General features: G+C 42.0%; 1 protein-coding gene across 5 annotated transcripts in view; it reads right to left on the reverse strand.

The window, feature by feature from the left end:
• Positions 1 to 5,492: 5,492 nt before the first annotated feature.
• The window catches only part of PIP5K1A (phosphatidylinositol-4-phosphate 5-kinase type 1 alpha), a 39,660-nt gene continuing 24,055 nt past the window's right edge, over positions 5,493 to 21,097 (reverse strand). For 4 of the 5 annotated variants that reach the window (XM_070367110.1, XM_005894939.2, XM_070367112.1 and 1 more), the window contains 12 exons: positions 20,280 to 20,410; positions 19,741 to 19,858; positions 19,407 to 19,559; positions 17,049 to 17,348; positions 14,575 to 14,780; positions 12,971 to 13,054; positions 12,105 to 12,153; positions 11,822 to 11,906; positions 10,533 to 10,679; positions 10,203 to 10,332; positions 7,444 to 7,492; positions 5,493 to 7,123 (listed from right to left, as the gene is read on the reverse strand). In XM_070367110.1, the coding sequence (XP_070223211.1) occupies positions 7,121 to 7,123; positions 7,444 to 7,492; positions 10,203 to 10,332; positions 10,533 to 10,679; positions 11,822 to 11,906; positions 12,105 to 12,153; positions 12,971 to 13,054; positions 14,575 to 14,780; positions 17,049 to 17,348; positions 19,407 to 19,559; positions 19,741 to 19,858; positions 20,280 to 20,410 (1,455 nt within the window). In that variant the 3' untranslated portion in view covers positions 5,493 to 7,120. The remainder of the gene's footprint in view (positions 7,124 to 7,443; positions 7,493 to 10,202; positions 10,333 to 10,532; positions 10,680 to 11,821; positions 11,907 to 12,104; positions 12,154 to 12,970; positions 13,055 to 14,574; positions 14,781 to 17,048; positions 17,349 to 19,406; positions 19,560 to 19,740; positions 19,859 to 20,279; positions 20,411 to 21,097) is intronic. The other variant, XM_070367113.1, reaches the window with a different exon arrangement.

The raw sequence follows: 21,097 nt of genomic DNA on the forward strand, positions 1-21,097 counted from the left end.
ATGTCTTAGGGGATTTCCCTCCTGGTACAGCGATTAAGACTCTGCACTTTCAGTGGAGGGGCTGTGGGCTCAATCCCTGGTCGGGTGACTAAGATCCCACATCTATCATGGTATGGCCAAAAAATAAAAATAAAATTATTTTAATTAAAAATGCCTTGGCTGGAAATTCCCTGACAGTTCAGTGGTTAGGACTCTGCACTTCCACTGCAGAGGGCACCAGTTTGTTCCTTGGTCAGGGAACTAAGATCTGCATGCCTTGGCCTGGCTATAAATAAATAAATAAATGCCTTGGCTTACCTACACACACACTCCAAAGAAAAACTGGAAATTCCAGGTGTCTATTTTGGAGGACGTGGGGGAAGGAGCAGGGAACCCAGAAATGACTACAGAGATGGTAGATGGAGATGGCAAGTGTGTTGTAGACATTACATAGATATTGATAAAGTTTTAATGGATATGCTCAAAAGTTATTGGTGACCATTAAAGGTATAGGAGTAAAATCTCTGTATTACTAAGGGGAAAAAATCTGTTACTATAATCATAGACAAGAAAAGGAAGAAAAATAAAGCATAGAAAAATCATTAGTGAAAAGTTCAAATATAAACAAAATATGAATGTAAGACATACCAAACTGACAAAAGGTAAAAAATAAAAGGAAAGGAAAAAACAACATATCAGGCAATAGCAATAAAAGAAAGCATGTGTAGCTATACAAATATTGTACAAATAGAAACCAGAGTCTCTTGAATTGCAGGTGGATTCTTTAACAGCTGAGCTACCTAAAAGTCCAGCTATATACATACTGTACAAATAGAAATCAACATAAATCGGTGAAGTCAAATCCAAAGTATTTCATAAAAGATAAGATTCAACAACAAAAAATGTTCTGAGTTAATCAGGATAATGCAACTCTAAAGACAATTTGAACATCAGGAATTATTATAAATTAGTGTTCTTCTAAAATGTGTAAGTAGATAAACATTCAGCCCAAACTAAAGGAAGTGAATAGGAAGTGAATTAATACTGTCATCACTGTTTTGGGATTCATCATGTCTATACAGGGAGGTTGCTGTCACCATCTCAGCCTTAGTCAGATACTTAACAGATTGTGACCAGTTTTTAATTACACTTTGAAAAGTTCTTGTAGATATTGCAAATACAAAATATGGTGGTCATAAAAAAATGAGTTAGTAAATAGGTCCTATATGATGGATTTGATTCAACCTGGAGAATGCAGAATTCATACTCTCTTCATACAGAAGATGTCCTGTTAGAACTATGTCAGAAGCTGTTCAATGAAGAGATATGTGAGTTGCAAGAATGATCATGAGATCATGAGAGGTGTAATCTGATAGGATTAGAGTTCAGTAAAACAAGAGCTCCAATATGAAAAAAAGCAAAAACAATTCATTTACCTGTGGGTCAGACACTATTCTAGGCACTTGGAAGGAAACAAAATAAAGTCTGCCTTTGTGGAGCTCGCTTTCTATGGGGGAAGGCAAATAATGAACCAATAAGTCAATGTTGAATAACGATGACACTAGGGTAGATGTGTGTGTGTGTGTGTGTGTGTTTATATATAAACAGGATATTAGGGAAGACTTACAATTGAAAAGAGACTTGAAGGATACCTGGGGAAAAGAAAAAGTGCAAATGCTCCAAGGCAAGAGTGTATTTAAGAACATGATGGCCAGTAGAGACTAGAGTAGAGGGAGAGAAGAAATGAGACCAGAAAGGCAAAGGGAGAAGAAAGGTCGGATTACGTACAGCAGTAAAGATTATTTTAAGGACTCTGAGATAGGAGCTGTTGGAAAGTTTCAGCACAGGGTCTGTGTTTTAACAGTTCACTCTGGCTTCTGCATTGAGAACAGACTGTGGGGGAAAGAATAGGATACAGACCAGTTAGGAGACCATTTCAATAATCAGGTATGATGGTGGCTTACTGTAGGGTGGTAACAAGATGTGAAAATAGTGACATGTGGATGAATTTTGCATATGTCATGAGATATAAAACTTAGGGATTTCCCTGGCAGTCCAGTGGTTAAGACTCCATGCTCCCAATGCAAAGGTCATGGGTTCAATCCCTGGGTCAGGAAACTAAGATGTCACATGCTGCTTGGCCCACCCCCGCCCCTCCAAAATTCTATGATACAAGACTTTAAAAACTTGCCAATGGATTTGATGGAGGATGTAAGGAAAGGGGGTGTTCAGGGGTTATTAGAGTTGGTTCTAAGCAACTATTTCTGAAGATGGGCTAGGAGGGGCAGGAACCAGCAATTCAGTTTTGGACATATATTAGGTTTAAGACACTTATTAGACACCTAAATGGAGATGTCAAGTAAGTGGGTAGATATGAGTTTGCAGTTCAGACAAAAAATCTGGGCTAGAGATAGAAATTTGGGAGTTTTTAGTTGATCATGAGGTGACAGGGGAGTTGGACAAATGATACAGGGTCTTTAGGACTTTGAGAGTGAAGGTAGGCTAAAAGAAGGGGTCCTATGATTGAGCCCTGGACTTAAAAGTCATACATTTTGAGGCTAGAGAGAAAAGGAGGAACCAGAAAAGAGGATGGAGATGGAGCAGTGCAGCGGCACCTTGGTGAGGACAACCAGGAGGAAGCACGTGGTATCCCAGAAGCTAAATGAAGAAAATATTTATTTCTAGGAGTGAGTAATAAACTGTCAGGTGCTGCTGACCTGTCAAGTAAGATGAGGACTGATATATTTAGCAACATGAAGGTCATCAGTGACCTTAGAGTTCAAGAGAGATTGGGGTCAAACAGCTATTTGTAAAAACTCATTTCTAAGACAAGTTTTCCAACTTTGATCACTGGATATTATTAAGGAATTACTAATTTTTAAAGGCATGGTGATATTGTTGTATTGTACCTTTAGCTCTTGACCTATATGTTGAAGTGTTTATGCATGAAATGATACAATGTTTGGGATTTTTTTTATTGGGGTGTAGCTGCTTTTGTCTGGGATTTTAAAAACAGTATTTATTTGGCTGTGCCAGGTCTTAGTTGCAGCATGTGGGATCTAGTTCCCCAACCAGAAACTGAACCCAGGCCCCCTCCACTGAGCAGAGTCTTAGCAACTGGACCACCATGTAAGTCCAGGTGAATCCCTGCGTGGAATTTAACATAATCCTTTGGAGGTGCAGAGAGAAGGGAAGGGTTGGGTAGAAGGTATAGATGAAACAGATTGGCCTTATTTACAGACAAATATTGAAGCTGGGTGATGCATACATGTCAATTTACTATATTTTTAGCTTGAAATTTTCCATAATAAAATTTAAAAAAAATTCTTTTCAAAAGAGAGGGAAAATTGGAAACAGCTGATGCAGTTAATGGAGAAGGAAACAGCAACCCACTCCAGTACTCATGCCTGGAAAATCCCATGGACCGAGGAGCCTGGTGGGCTACAATCCATGGGGTCACAAAGAGTCGGACACGACTGAGCGACTTCTGTGTGTATGTGTGTGATGCATTTAATGAACTTTTAATGGGCCCCCTACATTGGGAGTGCGGAGTCCTAGCCACTGGACCACCAGGGAAGTCCGTTTGATGAACTTTTAAGAAGTAATTTTACAAAAGATACTGATTTGTTTTTGGGTCTTTGAAAAGCTAAAGAATGAACAATTTAATCTGAAATCTACTTTAACTAGCAACTCTTTGTTTAAAGAATGAATGAGACTCCATCTGTGATAAATAACTTTTTTGACTAGCTGAATTTGACATGTTTAAGAGTAAAACATTAGACTAGGATTTCCAGGTTATATATCCTATAGTTTGATTTTCCTCATTTTTGGAATAGGCCCTACTTGCAAGTGAATATAGATGGCAGGGTACAGCTGTAAAGTAGTAGCTGCTGCTCACCACTAGAGGGACCCTCTGACCACCAGAGGGTATCCAGTACACCCCCAGTTGCCTGAGTAAGTTGAAGAGTGACAAGTTAAGAGCTGCCAGCAGGATCATTTTTCCCCTAAGATACGTTCAGATTTAATTCCTATTTGGGAAAAAGTCTTCTTATCCAGTCTAAAGGAGGACTGAGCCTCTGACTTAAAATTCAAAACGTTGAGAATCCTCAATTCCTCCTTCATTCCAGTTACTTGTTCTATCATAAAATTTATTACCATCTCAATTCTCTTCCCTCCTCTCCAGTTGGTATTGCCATCATCCTAAATGCACATTACTTCACACCTAAATTATCCGTCTAACTTGTCAACTTTTTCTATCTGCTGTGATAGAACTATCATCAGATTGGCTTTGGAATTCTTTTACATTCCACTTATGGACAAAAACATTCTACACTTCCCTGACTACAGCTTAAAATAAAAATCCCTCAGCTTAGCAGCCAGGGTTTCCAGTGTTGGCTCCACCCATACTTATTCCAATATTCTCCCTCAGATCTCCCTCCACCATTGCTTTCACCATGGTCTCTTCCTTGCTCTCTGCAACAGGCCATTCTGTTGGGAGTAGAGACAATGCTGCTGTCCTCGACTGTCAAGCGCTCATGCCCATTCTCATACTTCTAAGGCACTTGTGCTCAAGTGAAACTTTCCCCAACACTTCAGGCCCACAGTAACCTCTAATTTCCCTTCTTTAAAAAAAAAAAAGTGTTTATTTTTGATTGCACTGGATTTTCCCTGCTGTGCATGGGCTTTCTCTAGTTCTAGTGAGTGGGTTCTACAGCACAGGCTTAGTTGCCCCTTGGCATGCGGAATCTTCAAGGAGCAGGGATCGAACTCATGTCCCTTGCTTTGGCAGAGGGATTCTTAACCACTGGACCACCAGGGAAGTCCACTTCTAATTTTCTTATTTCATGCTCTGTACCACTCTTTCAGAAATCACATCTCATGTATTCTTTCTGTATGCATGTATGTTGTACTCTTCTGGACTCTGTAAACCCTTTAAGATCAATTACTTCTTTTAACCTTCAACTACCCAGAGCACTGACTGTTCTTACTCATTAGCTGCTGCATAATTTGTAGAATGATCTTAACAAAGTAGGGAATAGTGGTGTGGAAAGGAACATCATAAGCTCAACCTCACAGAAGTTAGAAAAACACATTGCTGAGAAAAGCAGTCTGTATACTTTTTTAAGAAAACTTGGAGCCAAGTTGAGGGAAGGAAAGGGAGAGAATCCTCGGGCCAACAAATCTTAAGCTTGCTTTTCCTACTGTCCCTCTCTTTTCCTCCTAAAGCCAAGCAAAATTTTGAGCTTTGGATCTCCAAATCCCTAGGCAACAGACCACCATTAATTCCTTTTCTAGTCATTCACAGCTTTTCCTTGTCAAGTTTAAGTTGTTAAGATGGAGGAGGTGGCCAGAAGGTAATGAATGAAATCATTTCTCTCAGCCTGAGTTAGTCCAAAGCTGGAGTGAGGAAAACTGGAAAGGATGCATTCATTCCGGGCAGTATGAACAAAACAGCCTGGGGTAGAAGGGTGGAGCAGATGGTGTATGATAAAGAATCTAGAGGAAGCAAGAAGTCTAAATAACTGACAAAAGTTTAATGCATTAAAACCAGATACTTATCGCTTTTATACTGTATTTGCCATTTCTGAACAATACAAAGTAGAGGCAAATAGTGACACTTCATAAAAATGTCGACTCCCCATCCCCATCCTTAAGACCCAGCCTCCCTCAAATATTCCCTCCCACCCGTGACAGAACTCTGTCCTGAATAAAACACTTAAATACATCATAAATAGTAAATTATGAAAAAAAAATAGCAAGAATTGTTTCTTTCCTTCTTGTAAAAAAGAACATGGCAGCAAAGACAGGCAGCCAGAAACTGGCTGGGGGTGTCTAATATAGACAGTTACTCAGGGTGTGGACTAAGCTACTATCAAGGCAGGGTGGGATGGAGAGGGGACAGTACAGGGATCAACAATCTGCCAGACACACCAGGACCCCTTTCCCCCAACGAGGAGGAGGATCAGATAGTGAACTCAGGGAGAAAAGGGATTACACAGCCCCCATTTCCACGTTCTCTGCGTGAAGAGAGGCGGGGGGGCGCGGGGCACAGCAGTGACTGCACTAAGGCAAGAATCTGCTGGCTCCCTATGCGCTTGAGAGAACATTCTCTAGCCTCACAGTTACCTGTTCAACAGACAGGTACCCCGTCTCCATCTCAGCTCCACCAACAGCAGAACACTGTAGGAAAAGGTGGAAGAGCAAGGAAGACATCTCCTTTGGAGAAGAAATCTAAAATTCATTTGATAAGTCTTCATATTTAGAAAAACAAGCAGAATACATTTCAAATTGCAGAAGAGTAATAATGATTATGGCCTGGCAGTGAGTAGGGTTCTGCCTAGGAAGGGTTCTGACCTGTGAGCCCCAAGACTGCACCACTGTTTAACAAGAGGGGTAAAGACGACCCCGTGTCCCACTCTCTCCATTCCTTCAGCCTTAAGACATTCACTAAGAGAGGAGGAGTTCAAGAGGAGCTGCTCCCAGCACAGCAGTCCCCACCTTCTGTTTCTCAAATACCAGGGCTCTTCTGAGGGAACCCTGCTAATAGGCCTCTCTCCAATACTTCTGGAGTTTTGATCTGAAAACTGGTTTGAAATTGTGTGCTATTTTCCTTTTCCTTTTTTAAGGAAACAAAAGGAGAGGGTTGGGAGGTTAAACACCCCCCAGAAAATCTTTACGAAGATTACAGGCGTCTTCTTCCAGAGAAAGAGTTAAGGTAGGGATAATGTACCAGCCAGTCTGTCCTGAGGAAATTAAAGAGTCCAGCTCCTGATGAAAGGTAGATGAGGGGGGAAGAAAATTGCCAAGTCCAGCAATCCCACTTTCAACAGGAAGAAGGGGGATCTGAAACCATTCAGTTGTGGAAGCCAAGGCTGGTGAGTTGAAAACTGGTTTCACCCAGCTTGGGAGTGGAGAGGATGCTGCTGTCCTCAACTGTCCCAGCACTAATGCCCGTTCATAAGGGACGGAAAGGAGAAAGGTTCTTCTTCTTCGGGGGGAGATGGAGAGCTCTCCTAGCTTCCACTGCACTCCTTTTTTGATGGCCAAGAAAAAGAAAACTCAGCACTGCTGGGTCAAGGGCTGACATCTTGGGATCACAGAGGTGGTTGAGTCTCGCTCCAAGTCTTCTGAGGACTTTTGCTCACTGAAAGGTAAAGGGTATAAAGTTAAGGACGAGGAGTATGAGATAAGGGGACAGCAAAGGAATTCAAGTTAATTTCAACCTAGATGGCAGACCTAAAGAGTTTCCTGCTAATCCAGTCTCAGCTTCCAAGTACACAGAACCAAAAAAAAAAAAAAAAAAATCCACCCCTACTCAAAACCAAAAGTTTTTAAAGTAAGATTTAGGGGAAGGGGGGCACCCAGTCCCCCTAACCCTGACAACTACTTCCTTGCTCTACTCCATCAGTAATGCTGTTTATACCCTTTCAAAGCAGCCACCTCCCCCACATCCCAGAAACTTACAAGGATGAACTCTGACTCTGGAACTTCATGTTTTTCCAAGAGGGTTGAACTAACAGGAGTGGGGAAAAAAATGGGGGCAGAAAGAAGAATTAGTAAATAAATGAGAAAAAGAACTCTCAGGTCAAATCTCAGACTGCTTCTCTGTATTTCACTGGGAATCAACTTAGAATTCAGAAAGAAGGGACTAAGGAGTTACTAGATCTGGAAGCATATTCTTTTAATTAACAGTTTCTTGACTTCCATAAAATACTTCCTTACCACCCTCCTCTACTACTGCTTTCAATCCCCAGGTGTGGCAGGCACCCAACTATCACTGCTCCCTGACAGTCACGCCATAGTGTCATTTTCTCCTCTTGAGTGTGGCCTGAACTTAGTGACTCTCTTCTAGCGAAGAGAATGCACCACAGGTGATGGAAATCAATTCCGAGATTAGGCCATGTAGCTTCCTCTTGGGCACATGCTCTCCAACTTGTTTGCTCTGAGGAAGCTGTTGCAAATCTGTGAGACGCATTATGGAGAAGACCATGTGAAAAGGAACTGAGGGAATACACCAGCCAATAGCCAATGAGGAACCCTTAGACCAAGAGCCTGCAAGAAACTGAATCCAGCCAACAACCTCATAAGTTTGGAAGTAGATCCTCCCCCCTGGGCAAGCCTTCAGATGAGACCACACTGCTGGCTAATAGCTTGACTATAATCTTCCGAGAGTCTGAGCCAAGGGCACCCACCTAAGTCATACCCAGATTCTTAAGCCACATAAAATCTGATATAACAATATTTGTTGTTTTTAGCTGCTAAAATTTGGGGCAATTTATCTCACAATAGGTAATACAGATTTTTGTACCTGGAAATGAAGTGCTGCTATAATAAAAATCTAAAATGTAGAAGTGGCTTTAGAAGAGAAAAATGGGCTTTGAGGATAGTTTCAGTAAAAGTTTTAAAAGTGTCCTGAAGAATTCTGGACTGTAAGGGGTTTGCCAGTAAGGGCTTAAAGGGAAGTGAGAAAAATCTTATTGGAAATTGAAGGAAAGGGGATCTTTGCAATGTAGTGGAACAAAGTGTAGGGACAATGTCATCTGTACTTATGTGGGAAGTAGAATACGTGCCTAATGAACTAGGTGACCTAGCTAAGGAGATCTCTAAATTAAGTGCTGAAGGTGCTACCTGGTTTCTTCTTAATGCTTACAGTAAAATATGAGAGGAGAAAAATAAATGACTGGAAGGACTAGGAAACAAAAGAAGCCAAGACTGGAAGGTTTTGAAAATTCTGAGCCTCTCTAGATAGCAAATAATGCTAAAATTAAGAAATGGATAAAATCTAAGGCACTGCTAGGAAAATGTGGTCTACAGATGAAGCCACGGGTATGACTATAAAACATCTGTTAAGAACTCAGAGTACTATTCAGTTATATGAAACGACATTCAAAAGATTAAGGGTATGTCTCTCAGATCCTCTCAAGTTGAACAGGATCTCTAAGAAGCATAGAGCTTATCAAGAAGGTATTTGTGGGTATGGCTTTGGTCTAACAGTAAATTCCAATGAGATTCATAGGAACCCCACAAAATCTCTGAGGGCATTATACCAACAGACACACTGTCCTGCTTGGACTAAAAAAGACAGAAATAGTACACAATGAAGAAACCAGTGGATCCTCAAAATTCTGCCAAGTAGGCTGAGAAAATGACTCAGCACATTCTAGTTTTCATGAAGACTCAGAAGGCAAAACCAAGAGTCTAAAAGGTAAAGCCAAAAGTCATGAATTATTCTCATGCTTTGAGACGTGATAAAACTCCAGCATTTGCTGGATTTTAGGCTCCTCTGTGCTTCCTGTTCTCCCTTTTTCATGCAGGAATGTGTAAAGAAGTTCTCTCGTTTGTCTCATCACGGTATGCTGGTGTGTGGGAAGACAGCCTGTCTCTTTTATTAGTTTCACAGGTCTAAAGTGATCCGTACTTCCTGATACATGCTTAGGTACATGAGCTCTCACTTGCCTATGCTAAGTGAAGCCGGCTGCCATATTCTGAGTTGTCCTCTGGAAAGGCTCACGTGGCCAAGAACTTAGGCAGGCCCCCAGAAAATAGCCAGCAAGGAACTAAGGCCCTCAGTCCAGCAACTCACTGGAAACTGAATCCTGTCAAAGAGCACATAAATATGAAGTGAAGCCTCTCAGCTGAGCCTTAAGATGAGCCTAGCCCTGGCCAACGTGTGACTATCATGTCATGAAAAACCTTGAGCCAAGAACCCAGTTACACTGCACCTGGATTTCTGACTCATAGAAACCATGATATATGTTTGTTGTTTTAAGTCACTAAGTTTTGGGGTAATACATTATGATGTAATAGATGATCAACACACCAAAAACAAAACAAACTCACAATCCATATAATGGATCCTTTTGAAAAGCTGATTATTCACTGTCTTTAGTGCCTAGGAATCCTCCCAACCTTAAATCCTAAGCTAAGAATTCTCACTTAAGTCATCAGGAAATGAAGCATTAATTAAGATCTTCTGATTGAATATCAGAAGTTTGTACATAAGGGTTTCCCACCACCCCCTAAAAATACAGAGATGTTGATACACTTTTCCAAATCACTAAAGATGAGCTCTTAGGAAGATGAACATGCAAAAATATAGTGAAGAGCAAAAGACAATAAAATCTGGGGAACCAAAAAAACAAACCAACAGAATTATGGAAGTTCTCAAAGACCTGGAGAGAGAGATGAGAAGATTACATGGAGAAAGAGGCCAAGGAACCAACCTTGTAGTTAGCGTTTGCAAAGTCTCTCCAACTACAGGTGAGAAATAGGGGTCAGGAATAGTCGAGACCTCACTGATTTTCTCCAAAGGTGGAGTCTGAGGTAAAACATCAGGACGACCCAAGTGGACGCCTGGAAAAAAGAAAGAGGAAGAAAATCAATAAATCAAAAAGAAGAGAAAATGGGGTGGGGGAAATATAGGAAAAAATATGTAGCAACTTGGCTTTTCGTGAACAGGAATAGGGAACAGAGGTCCTAAGCAGAAAAAGATGAGGGCTCAGAAGGAAGGGAGGGAGCACCCGTCACACGGGGACTCCAACCCTGGCGCTGACCTGGCTCCACTTCCGCCTTTGTTGTCACTTGTGCCTTGTGTTCCCCAGAGACCGATGGCTGGTAAGTTACGCAGGAGTTGCCGCTGGGGCCTGCTCGCCGAGAGAAAGATGAGCCAGACCGAAACTTTTTGGAAGGAGAGGACTTCACTTCAAAAGGGAAAGAGAAAGCCTACTTAGCACCTACCTCAGAAACAGTCACCAAGACATAAATACAACTTGCTAGTGTCCCAACAAAAACCCAAGGTTGTTCTTCTGCAAAGCAGGAAAAATGGTTAACGTCAACAAAGATGGGCTCTACGAACTGCTTATCAGAGGAGGGGGCATCTCAGTTCACGTCACTTTGGAAAAGACAGCAGAGAACCCAGAGGAAAGGGGATGTGTATTTCTCCCCTCCTACAACCTTGATGGCTTTGCTTCTCCCAGATGACATGTCTCCTAATCCGTAATTCCTTTTCAATAGTAGCCTTCAGTTAAATCAGACACTCTATATCCTTGTAGAACTTGACAACACAGAGCACCATGATGATACTTTACACTTATTTATGTATCATTTTAAAAAGACTCTGAAAAGATTATTCTATGTTAAGACTCTTTGGCATGCATAGGTCCTCTTTGCCTCACTGAGGGATCACTAATGGCTATGATGAGGAGATGGAGATAGGAAGGAGAGGGAGATAGGAAGGAGCTGGAATTTGCCAGTGGCAGTAGCGTGGAAGGTTTGGAAAGAAGAACATTGGCACTTCCCAACTCCCTTCCCTAGGCTGAGGCCCTAGCAAAAGGTAAAACCCACAAATGAAATAAGGTAAGAGGAAACTGAGGGGGCAAATCAGAAGTGAGAGAGAGAGAAAGAGGAGAGCCTCTAGCTGACTAATACCTGCTAAGCAGACATGAATAAATGCTTCTCCAACCTTCTGATCCTAATCTGAGAACTCCATGGCCTTGGGGATACAGTAATATTCTTGCCTATCTCTGTGCACAGAAGTCTGGCTTTGCCTACCTCAGCCTGTGCCATGGATCCTACACCCACAATTAAGTATTTTTACAATCCCATCAGTTTCTCAGAAATGCCCCTCACCTCCACGACACCTGTAGGGATTGCCAGGGGGGAAAGCAGCAACTTCGTAATGACTGGGGCAGAGGGACTGACATAAGGATGGGCAGCAGCTCTCACGGGATGTGGGTAGAGGAGGAGAAGTCTCTGGCTTTGGCAGTTCCCTGACAGGGGAGTCCTGCCCCCACCTCCTGAAGTAAAAGAGCCATTGGAGGGTCATCTGGCAGAAGCCACTTACAGGGGATCTTCTTAAAAACTGTAGTGCACATGAAACGCTGGAACCGTTCAGCGTAGAAGCTGGGGCGATGCACTGATACGGTGTCCTGCAGAGGAAACAAGATGGCTGGAGTTAAGAGAAGGGGAGGCCCAGCAAGAGAATCGCTAGTCCAAAGGCCATTTTTCCCTAGGCTGAGACCCTAGCAAAAAGGTAAAACCCACAAATGAAATAAGAGGAAACTGAGAGGGCAACTCAGAAGTGAGAGAGACAGAAAGAGGAGCGCCTCTAGCTGACTGCTACTCACCCCATCATGTACCAGAGCTTTCCAAGAATGCTCCAACTTCTTAATAAACCTGTCAAGAAAAATGTATACACCATGAATTCACATTAAATGAATGACCTTGTAGACTGTATTTTAAAGACTTGAGCAATCACAGTAGAAAAACTTGAAAAGACAGAAGCCAGGAAAGCACTCCCACTATTATGCTATAGTTTTTCAAAGAACAGACAGGGTAGTGCTTATTCAGCATGGAGATTAAAGCTGTTTTTAGAGTAAGTCAACTATCCTCCCACTGGAAAAGGATACTTAATACATCCTGGCAAGTCAGGGACAAGAATATTTATTGTAAAACGGGAACTGTAGGGACAAGACAGGCAAGCCTGAAGGGAGGTCAAATACTGTCCAGTCCTCACTAGTGTCTTAAATCTTACAGGAGCAAAACTGGGGTCTAACATTTCCAGCTCTTCCCTCACTACCATCCACTGCTTTAGTCCCACAGGCTAATACTTTTCACAGAATAGTAATCCCTTTGTTTTTCTTCCATGGAAAAGAGGAATGCGTTTCCAATTGTATCCCAATGTGGAGTATGACTCATCTCACAGGTTTTCCACAAAGAGCCAGCAGGATGGCGTATTCCACCCTGCTGCTTCTGAGGACTGACTCAGCTTTCCACAAAGGTGTATGCTATGTTTGCGAGAGATGGTGGGTAAGGAAGTCAAGAGACAGGCATAACCAAGGAAATAAATCACCATTTGAAACCCAGTGAGGCAAGCAGCCAGACTGCAACTTACTGTTCTTGCTTCAGGAAGAATTTGGTGACAAACCCATCTAAAAGAGCAAGGTGAGTAAGTCTACATCCACTCTGACCCTGGGATTGATATGTTTCTCACCTGTAAGACTGCAGAATGTCAATGATCCCGATATAAAGCAGCAGCCTTTCCCCTTTACTATTCCGGGCCGGGATGCCACCCATACTGGGGAAGACAAGAAAGAAAGAGTAACAATATCTTCTGGCTAGCAGGCAGGAGCTTCTGCTTTTTAAATTCAAACCCAACCAAGAGCTGTAACTGAGACCTAAACACAACTGTCCCATCTTCCACAAACAGGAAGAGTGAGAGCCTTCACCCAACCCCAGCCACTTTGGAGTATATATTATATACAATTCCTTGCTCTCCAAATTTCACTTGCCTGCCTCTCCCACCCCAATTTCACCAAAAAGAATCTAAAATTCGCCCCCTACTCAGCAATTTTAGGAATACTCTCCCAATTAACTCTAAACTTTCTTAGTACTCTCTCTTTTTTTGCCCTGCCATGTGTCTTGTGGGATTTTAGTTCCCTGATCAGAAATCAAACCCAGGCCCTCAACAGTGAAAGCAGAGGCCTAACCACTGGACCGCCAGCAAATTCCTCCCTAGGACTTTAATTTATGCCCACTAAGACACTCTTCTTGAGAATCATGATAAAGAATACTTTAAATGAAACCACCCAAAAGACATTTGATACTTCAGTAACTACACTTCTTTGGTCCATGAATGTAACAAAGATGCCTTCCATAAAATATTGAAAGTCGCTCAGTCCTGTCTGACTCTGTGACCCCACAAACTGCAGCCTGCCAGGCTGCTTTGTCCATGGAATTCTCAAGGCCAGAATACTGGAGTGGTAGCCTTTCCCTTCTCCAGGGGATCTTCCCAATCCAGGGATCGAAACCAGATTTCCTGCATTGCAGGCGGATTCTTTACCAACTGAGCCACTATGGAAGCCCCAGAATACTAGAGTGGGTAGCCTACCCCTTCTCCAGGGGATCTTCCCAACCTAGGAATCAAATTGGGGTCTCCTGCATTGCAGGCAGATTCTTTACCAGCTGAGCTGGTTCTTGAGAATCATGATAAAGAATACTTTTTAAATGAAACCACCTGAAAGACATTCGATACTTCAGTAACTACTTCTTTGATCCATGAATGTAACAAAGACATCTTCCATAAAAAAAGTCTGTAATAAATGGTTTTTGATGAAGTTCTTATAATTTGCTTCTTATAATAAGACTTCTTATAAAGAAGTTTTAGAACTCTTTATAATATCTAAGACTGAGCCACATTTTTTAAGAGTCTCTTAATTTTGAATGGCACTCCTTCCAGGTTTACAAATCCCAAATTTAAGAATCTTCCTTTTTTTTTTTTTTTTTAAAGTTTTTATTTAATTATCTGGCTGCACTGGGTCTTAGCTGTGGCATGTGGGATCAAGTTCCCTGACCAGGGATCAAACCCAGGGCCCCTGCATTGGGAGCATGCAGTCTTAGCCACCGGACCACCAGGGAAGTCCCAAGAATCTTCCTTTCCTTTTACATTCTTAGGAACGCTCACTCTATAGTTCTTCAAGTATTAATGTTGACTTCACTGCTGAATAAAGCCTACTCCTTCTCAGAAGCTGTGTACCCCTCTCCAGAAAAAAATGCTTTGAGCCTACATATTCCTTCCTGGTGCCCAAGTCCACTCACTGGTCATCGGTCTCCATGGTGCCACCTCGTCGAGCCTCGCCCTGGATAGATTCCATGGCTGTGGAATAGAGAGCCTTTTGCGGGGCTGGTCTGCGAGTGTCAGCTGAATATTGTGCTTCACTGCCTAAAGGCTCTCGTTGTGCATGATCTATGTTATGGATTGACACCAGGAGGCTATAGTCCATTATCTTGAAGCTCTGCAGAACCTAATGGAAGGAAAAAACATGATCTGAACCTTGGGAGGTATGAGAATCTTTTTTCAGGATCTTACAGGTCTAACTACTGGAGTCCCCCTCCAGAGCTAACCACAGGATTATCCTTTGCTCCTCCTACTCCTTGGAGAACAGTACATTGACCTTCTCTGCTCTCCCATCACTGATACTCCTTCAGCTTTCCTTCACCAGAGTAAATACAAATTAGACCACAGCCTAGCCCACAAGACCTTCTTTGTTTGTTCTTTCCTTGTGTCTCTTCATGAAAAGAACATTATATACTCAATGAAAGAATACGTATCTGAGCTCAAAAAAAAATCCACAGGAGGGTCAGGTAAAAGCATATTTTGTGACAGTGCAGATCTGTGGCAAGACCTTATGTGGCCAGCTGCAACTCGGTTTAATATTTGCTGAAGCCTCACCATCTGTAGGTAGGCTCTGTGCCTGCTTGTATGGATATAGACACTTAAGAGACCATCTGTCCTCATGGATATCATAATTTAGTACGAGAAACAAACATAAAAATAAATACAACATAGTCTAGTATGTGTAATAATGGAAGTGCATACATGGTTGACGAACACTACAGAGGCGATCAGGAGGTATATAAATAGGTTTATGAGGGACAGATTAGAAAGAAAATAAGTGCATGTAAACAAAGGAAGGAAAGAATAATGCAATAATGCCAAAACCTGGAGGCATGAAACAGCAGGCCACGAGCAGATGGGTATAATCTGGTGGTGGTGTTTAGTCACCAAGTCATGTCCGACTCTGTGACCCCATGGACTACAGCATGCCAGGCTTCCCTGTCCTTAATTATCTCCTGGAATTTGCTCAAATTCACATCCATTGAGTCTGGTGAGGCAAAGTGTAGGTGTTTGGCATATGAGAGAGGATGGGAGGGGCAGACAATGCCAGGCCTGATGAGCCATATTAAAAAGTGTGGACTGTTTCTCCAGTTCTCAACCTGGTATACTTCCACCAGTTCCAGTAGCTCACTTTGGTGCTACAGTTCACCCAAGGCTGTTTTGATAGGTGGGTAAAGGATAAAGAGAATACAGGACTGATTCTTAATGTGTAATTTACAAAACCTCTCTGCTCCAGTAAGTCTCCAGTCCTCACAACCAAGAAAGTCAAACTAAAATGGGCATTATCCTGGAAGAAGAGGCTGAGTAAGCAAAAGAAAGCAAGGATGATAACACTATGGACTGAGCAGATAAGAATCCTACAAAAGCAGCTTGCAAAAATAAAAAAGATGTGGAAAAACAAGAGAAAGATATCACAAAACCCAAAAGATATTAAGAAAGTGGAAACAATCAACTGAAGTACTCTACTTGGCATCCAGGTGGTCACTGGAGAGAGCAATTCAACTGGAAGTGTGAGAGCAGAAGCCAGGACATAGAGGCAAGAAGGCAGGCAAGAGAAGAGAAAGGCAAAGGAGAAAGGAAGGCATCATTACATGAAGACACTGAAAAAAATTCTCCTAAACTTTAAGTTGAATATGGGGGCAGGACAAAGGAATGCTACATAAGTTGAGGTAGCTTGTTGAGAAACAAGGCTGGGGGGATGGGAGTTACAAAATTGTTTGAAGAGAATACCAATCACTTGGCATCTCTGAGAGAAACATGAAATGCATTAATGAGTAACACTGACGGCCCAAGTGGAACTGGATATCATAAATCTATAGAGGAACTTCCCTGATGGCCCAGTGGCTACCACTCCATGCTCCCAATGCAGGGGGCTTGGGTCTGATCCCTGGTCAGGGAAGGAGATCCACATGCCACAATTAAAGACCTTGCATGCAACAAAGACTGAAGATCTAGCATGCTGTAACTAAGACCTGGTACAGCCAAATATATAATTTTTTAAATGGTATTAAAAAATCTGTAGAGATGCCAGTATACACAACTGTGTGATTTTTTTCTAGTAGCACTCAGCTTCCAAGGTATAAATTTGAATTGTCAGGCAGAATCAAAATCCGAGCAGTGATGGTGTTGGTATGGAAATAAGGAGAATATATGATTATGAGGCCCAGGACAGGTAGACAGAAAAAAAAAGACAGGGAGGGGAGTTAGACCAAGAGGGAGAAAGTAAAAATGTAAAGGCATAAATGATCTAATGTAAAAGATACTGTAAATGAAGTTTGACACATACTTTATATAGAGTCCCATCTCTTACAGATTAAATGCCTTAGAACCACCAAACTGTTTTAGTCACTGAGATTTCTGGTGCCTGAGAGAGAAGGAAATATGACAAACTTACCAAACAGTCACGCTGCAGGGTCTTGCACAGAGCATTGTACATATCAGCATCCAAAAAGAGACCATCAGGGATGTCTTGTAAGAAGTCCAGGTCTTTAAGGGTAGGGAGAGGTTTCTCTCGCTCTTTTTGGGAAGCTCGCCTTTTGTATGTTGAGCCCTTGAGGTCATACTTGATATGCATCTTGACTGACCGTGGTAAGAGATTGTTCATCACGACAATTCGAATATTCTTACCACCTGCCTGCACACAGTACAGTCCATAGAACTTAGGCAGCAAAGTCCGAGGGTTTTGGTTGAGGTTCTGAGGGCAAGAAAGTAAAAAAGAAGTAGAAGAGCAAGTCAGCTGATTTCCAATGAAACTCAAGGACAAAACCTGCCACCCACCTTCCTCTGTCTGCTCATGGGATTTCAGATACAATCTGCCTGCCCAGAAGCCCATAATGTAATTGTTTTAAAATTTCCCAATGTATCTGTCTCAATAATGGGATCACCACCAAGCCAAGTAGCAGATCCTCCAATACACTAAACAGTCAGGATACTACAAATATAATGAATATATTCCTTTAGAGAGGTTTAAGGGAAGACAGCACTGAAAAAGTCGTAACCCTTAGCCTTCTTTATAGCATATTTTTGTTGAGTATGATGGGAGGCAAAGGAGAGTTCCCTAACTTCTCCAGCACCTCCAAGAGGTATCAGTAAAAATGAATATAGTACTCTCAAGAGAAGTAACCAACCTCATTCCCTAATTTAGGAGCTGGACTAAGAATGAAAAGCAAAATCATCATTGAATAAAAACAAAAATAAAACAAATAAACTTAGAAGTTTTTGCACAGCAAAGGAAAACATCAACAAAATAAAAGGAAATCCCCAGAATGGGAGAAAATATTTGCAAATGAAGCAACCAACAAGCAGTTAATCTCCAAAATATATAAACAGCTCAAGCAGGTCAATAACAACAACAACAAAAAAACAACCCAATCAAAAAATGGGTGCAAGATCTAAATAGACATTTCTCCAAAGAAGACAGATGGCCAAGAGGCACATGTAAAGATGCTCAACATCACTAATTAGAGAAATGCAAATCAAAAAAACTACAGTGACGTATCACCTCACATAGTTCAAAATGGCCATCATCAAAAAATCTACAAACAGTGACAGAGAGGGTGTGGAGAAAAAGGAACCTTCCTACATTGTTGCTGGGACTGTAAACCAGTACAGCTACTAATGGAGTATAGTATGGAGGTTCCTTAAAAAACTAGAGTTACCATATGATCCAGCCATATCAATCCTGGGCATATATCCAGAGAAAATCATAATTTGAAAGGATACACACACCCCAATATTCACTGCAGCACTATTTACAATAGCGACGACATGGAAGCAACTTATATGTCCACTGACAGAGGAACCAATAAAGATGTGGTACATATGTACAATGGACTATTCTGTGTGTGCACTCAGTGGTGTCCAACTCTTTGCAACCCCATGGACTATAGCCTCCTAGGCTCCTCTGTCCATGGAATTTTCCAGGCAAGAGTACTGCAGTGGGATGCAATTTCCTACTCCAGGGGGTCTTCCCAACCCAGGGATCAAGCCCACATCTCTTGCATTGGCAGGAGGATTCTTTTACCACCTGTGCCACCTGGGAAGCCCCACAATGAACAATTACTCAGCCATTAAAAAAAAAAAAGAATGAAATAATGCCATTTGCAATGACATGGATGGACCTAGAGACTGTCATACTGAGTGAAGTCAGTCAGAGAAAGACAAATACGTAACACTTTTAAGTGGAATATAAAGAAATGATAAAAATGAACATGTTTCAAAACAGAAGTTGAGTCATCGATGTAGAAAACAAACTTGTGGTTACCAGAGGGAAAGGGAAGGGCATAAATTGGGAGACTCAAATTGACATATACACACTACTGTAAATAGAATAGATAATTAATAAGAACATACTGAACAGAACAGTGAACTCTGTTCAATACTCTGTAATGACCCATACATGGGAATAGAATCTAAAAAAAGAGTAGACATCACGTGCATGTATAACTGACTCACCTTGCTGTACATCAGAAACTAACACAACATTGTAAATCAACTATACTCTAAATGAATAAACATCACTGAATTTTTGTCTTTGGGTAGGAGGATCTAAACTAGGTAACACTTAAAATAGGACAGATAAACAAAACCCCCTTTAGCCACAGAGAGACAAAAGAGATGGGACCAAAAGCACAAAGATGAACTACATCCCTCAGTCAGCACTGACACTGCCTTCCCCCCGACGTCAGCCTCCCCAACCTTGTCCAGGAGTGGAATGGGCAGCTCGAGCAGTCGGTGCTCCTTGTCCTCTTACCATGTAGTATCCTGGAAGCAGCTTCTGTAGAAACTCCGCCTCTTTGTGCTGGACTGTTTTTATGATGAATTCGTCATCGCTGGACACGTAGAAGAGGGAACCACTAGCCCCAGAGTTGCAGAGTTCAATCAGTGGTTCACTGCAGAGGGAGTACTAGGGCCCAAAGAAAAGAGAGCAAGAGGTTCAGAGATCAATCAGGCTCCCCAGTCAGAAATCAACTACAGATGCCATTCTATTCTAAAATAAAAAATAAGAGCAAGAATGTGAAGAGGTTTTCCTTTGGAAGTACTCCTCTGATACCGGAGTCCCAGAGTCCTGAGTTCCAGAAGCTTACCAAGTAATCATCAGGCCGGATACCAAATAACTCCCGAAAGTATCGGAAGGCAACAGGTGCATAGGTCTTGAACCGAAAGTCATTGTAGTGATGAGCAGGGGTCAGGTTGCTCCCTTCACTGTGGGGTTAAATAGAAGAAGCCATAACTTACCAGTCCCTATAATTCAGGGAGTCCACAACCCTGGGAAGACACTCAGTCACCCAGAGGCAAGTCAATACATCCCTCCTGAGAGAACCAAAGGGACTGGATGAGTCAGTTACATAATGGGACACAGGTGCAACACAGGGATTAAGACATGGAGCAGGGGATCATATTACCCCCTATCCAACGCCCTGAATTGCTTTTCAGGGCTCACAGAAGCATCCAAAGGATAGCATCTGCTGTCCAAATTGTGATATCCCACATCACACTGATTAAAATCAGGCTAAGGATTGGATGCGTGCCTAAATTAGGTATGAATCTCTAAAATGTCCTAATGTTGATATAAAAAAGCCACATTTCCCAGGACATTCTTCTGAACATTAATTAACTACTGTACCTCGGGAAGAAGATACTCTCCACCACGTAGAAGTCTTGCATGAGGACATCTCGCTCTGGTTTGGTACTCAGGCTTCCCACAGTGTGAGTAATGCCTAACTGGATGGCACCTTTTAAGGCTGATGAGGTTGTCTGAAACAAGAGGAAAGTTTCTAGTATTAAATCTGATTACAGAAGTAAAAACTCAGGAGAGAAGAACCAGAAGAAACAATGGAAAGCAAATGCCCTCCCAGTGGTTCATTCTAAACTGGGGCAATCCAATTTCCCCATCCTCATGGCTCCACATAGCAGTGAAGCCTGAAAAGACTGGAGAGGCATGAAGATACAGAATAGGAAAGGTGTGACTATGGGAGCCAGCCTTCACTAGGCAAAGTGTTCCCTCTAACCCACACCGACATCTGGAAGATACACTGAAATGAGAGAACAATCTTAGGTCTCACTCCAAAGGTTCCTGCCCCGGAGCATACAAAGTCCTCCAAACATTTTATTCATCAGATACAGAATGTAACTAAAATTAAATGATATTCTGACTGACTGAAGCTCAGTCCTCTAAGACCAGGCCTGAGTGATATCCCAAGGCCAATAGAGTGGCCAAAAGAAGCTACTAAAAAGCCTGAAAGATTAAAATTATTTCTCAGAGAAGTATTTAGCTTTAAAATTATCATGTGGTGTGCTTACTTGCTCATTTGTGTCCGACTCTTTGTGACCCCATGTACTGTAGCCCTCCAGGCTCCTCTGTCCATAGGGATTCTCCAGGCAAGAATATTGGAGTACGCTGCCATGCCCTCCTCCAGGGGATCTTCCCAACCCAGGGACTGA

This window comes from Bos mutus, chromosome 3, assembly GCF_027580195.1.
Source record: "Bos mutus isolate GX-2022 chromosome 3, NWIPB_WYAK_1.1, whole genome shotgun sequence".
NCBI classification, from domain to species: Eukaryota; Metazoa; Chordata; class Mammalia; order Artiodactyla; family Bovidae; genus Bos; species Bos mutus.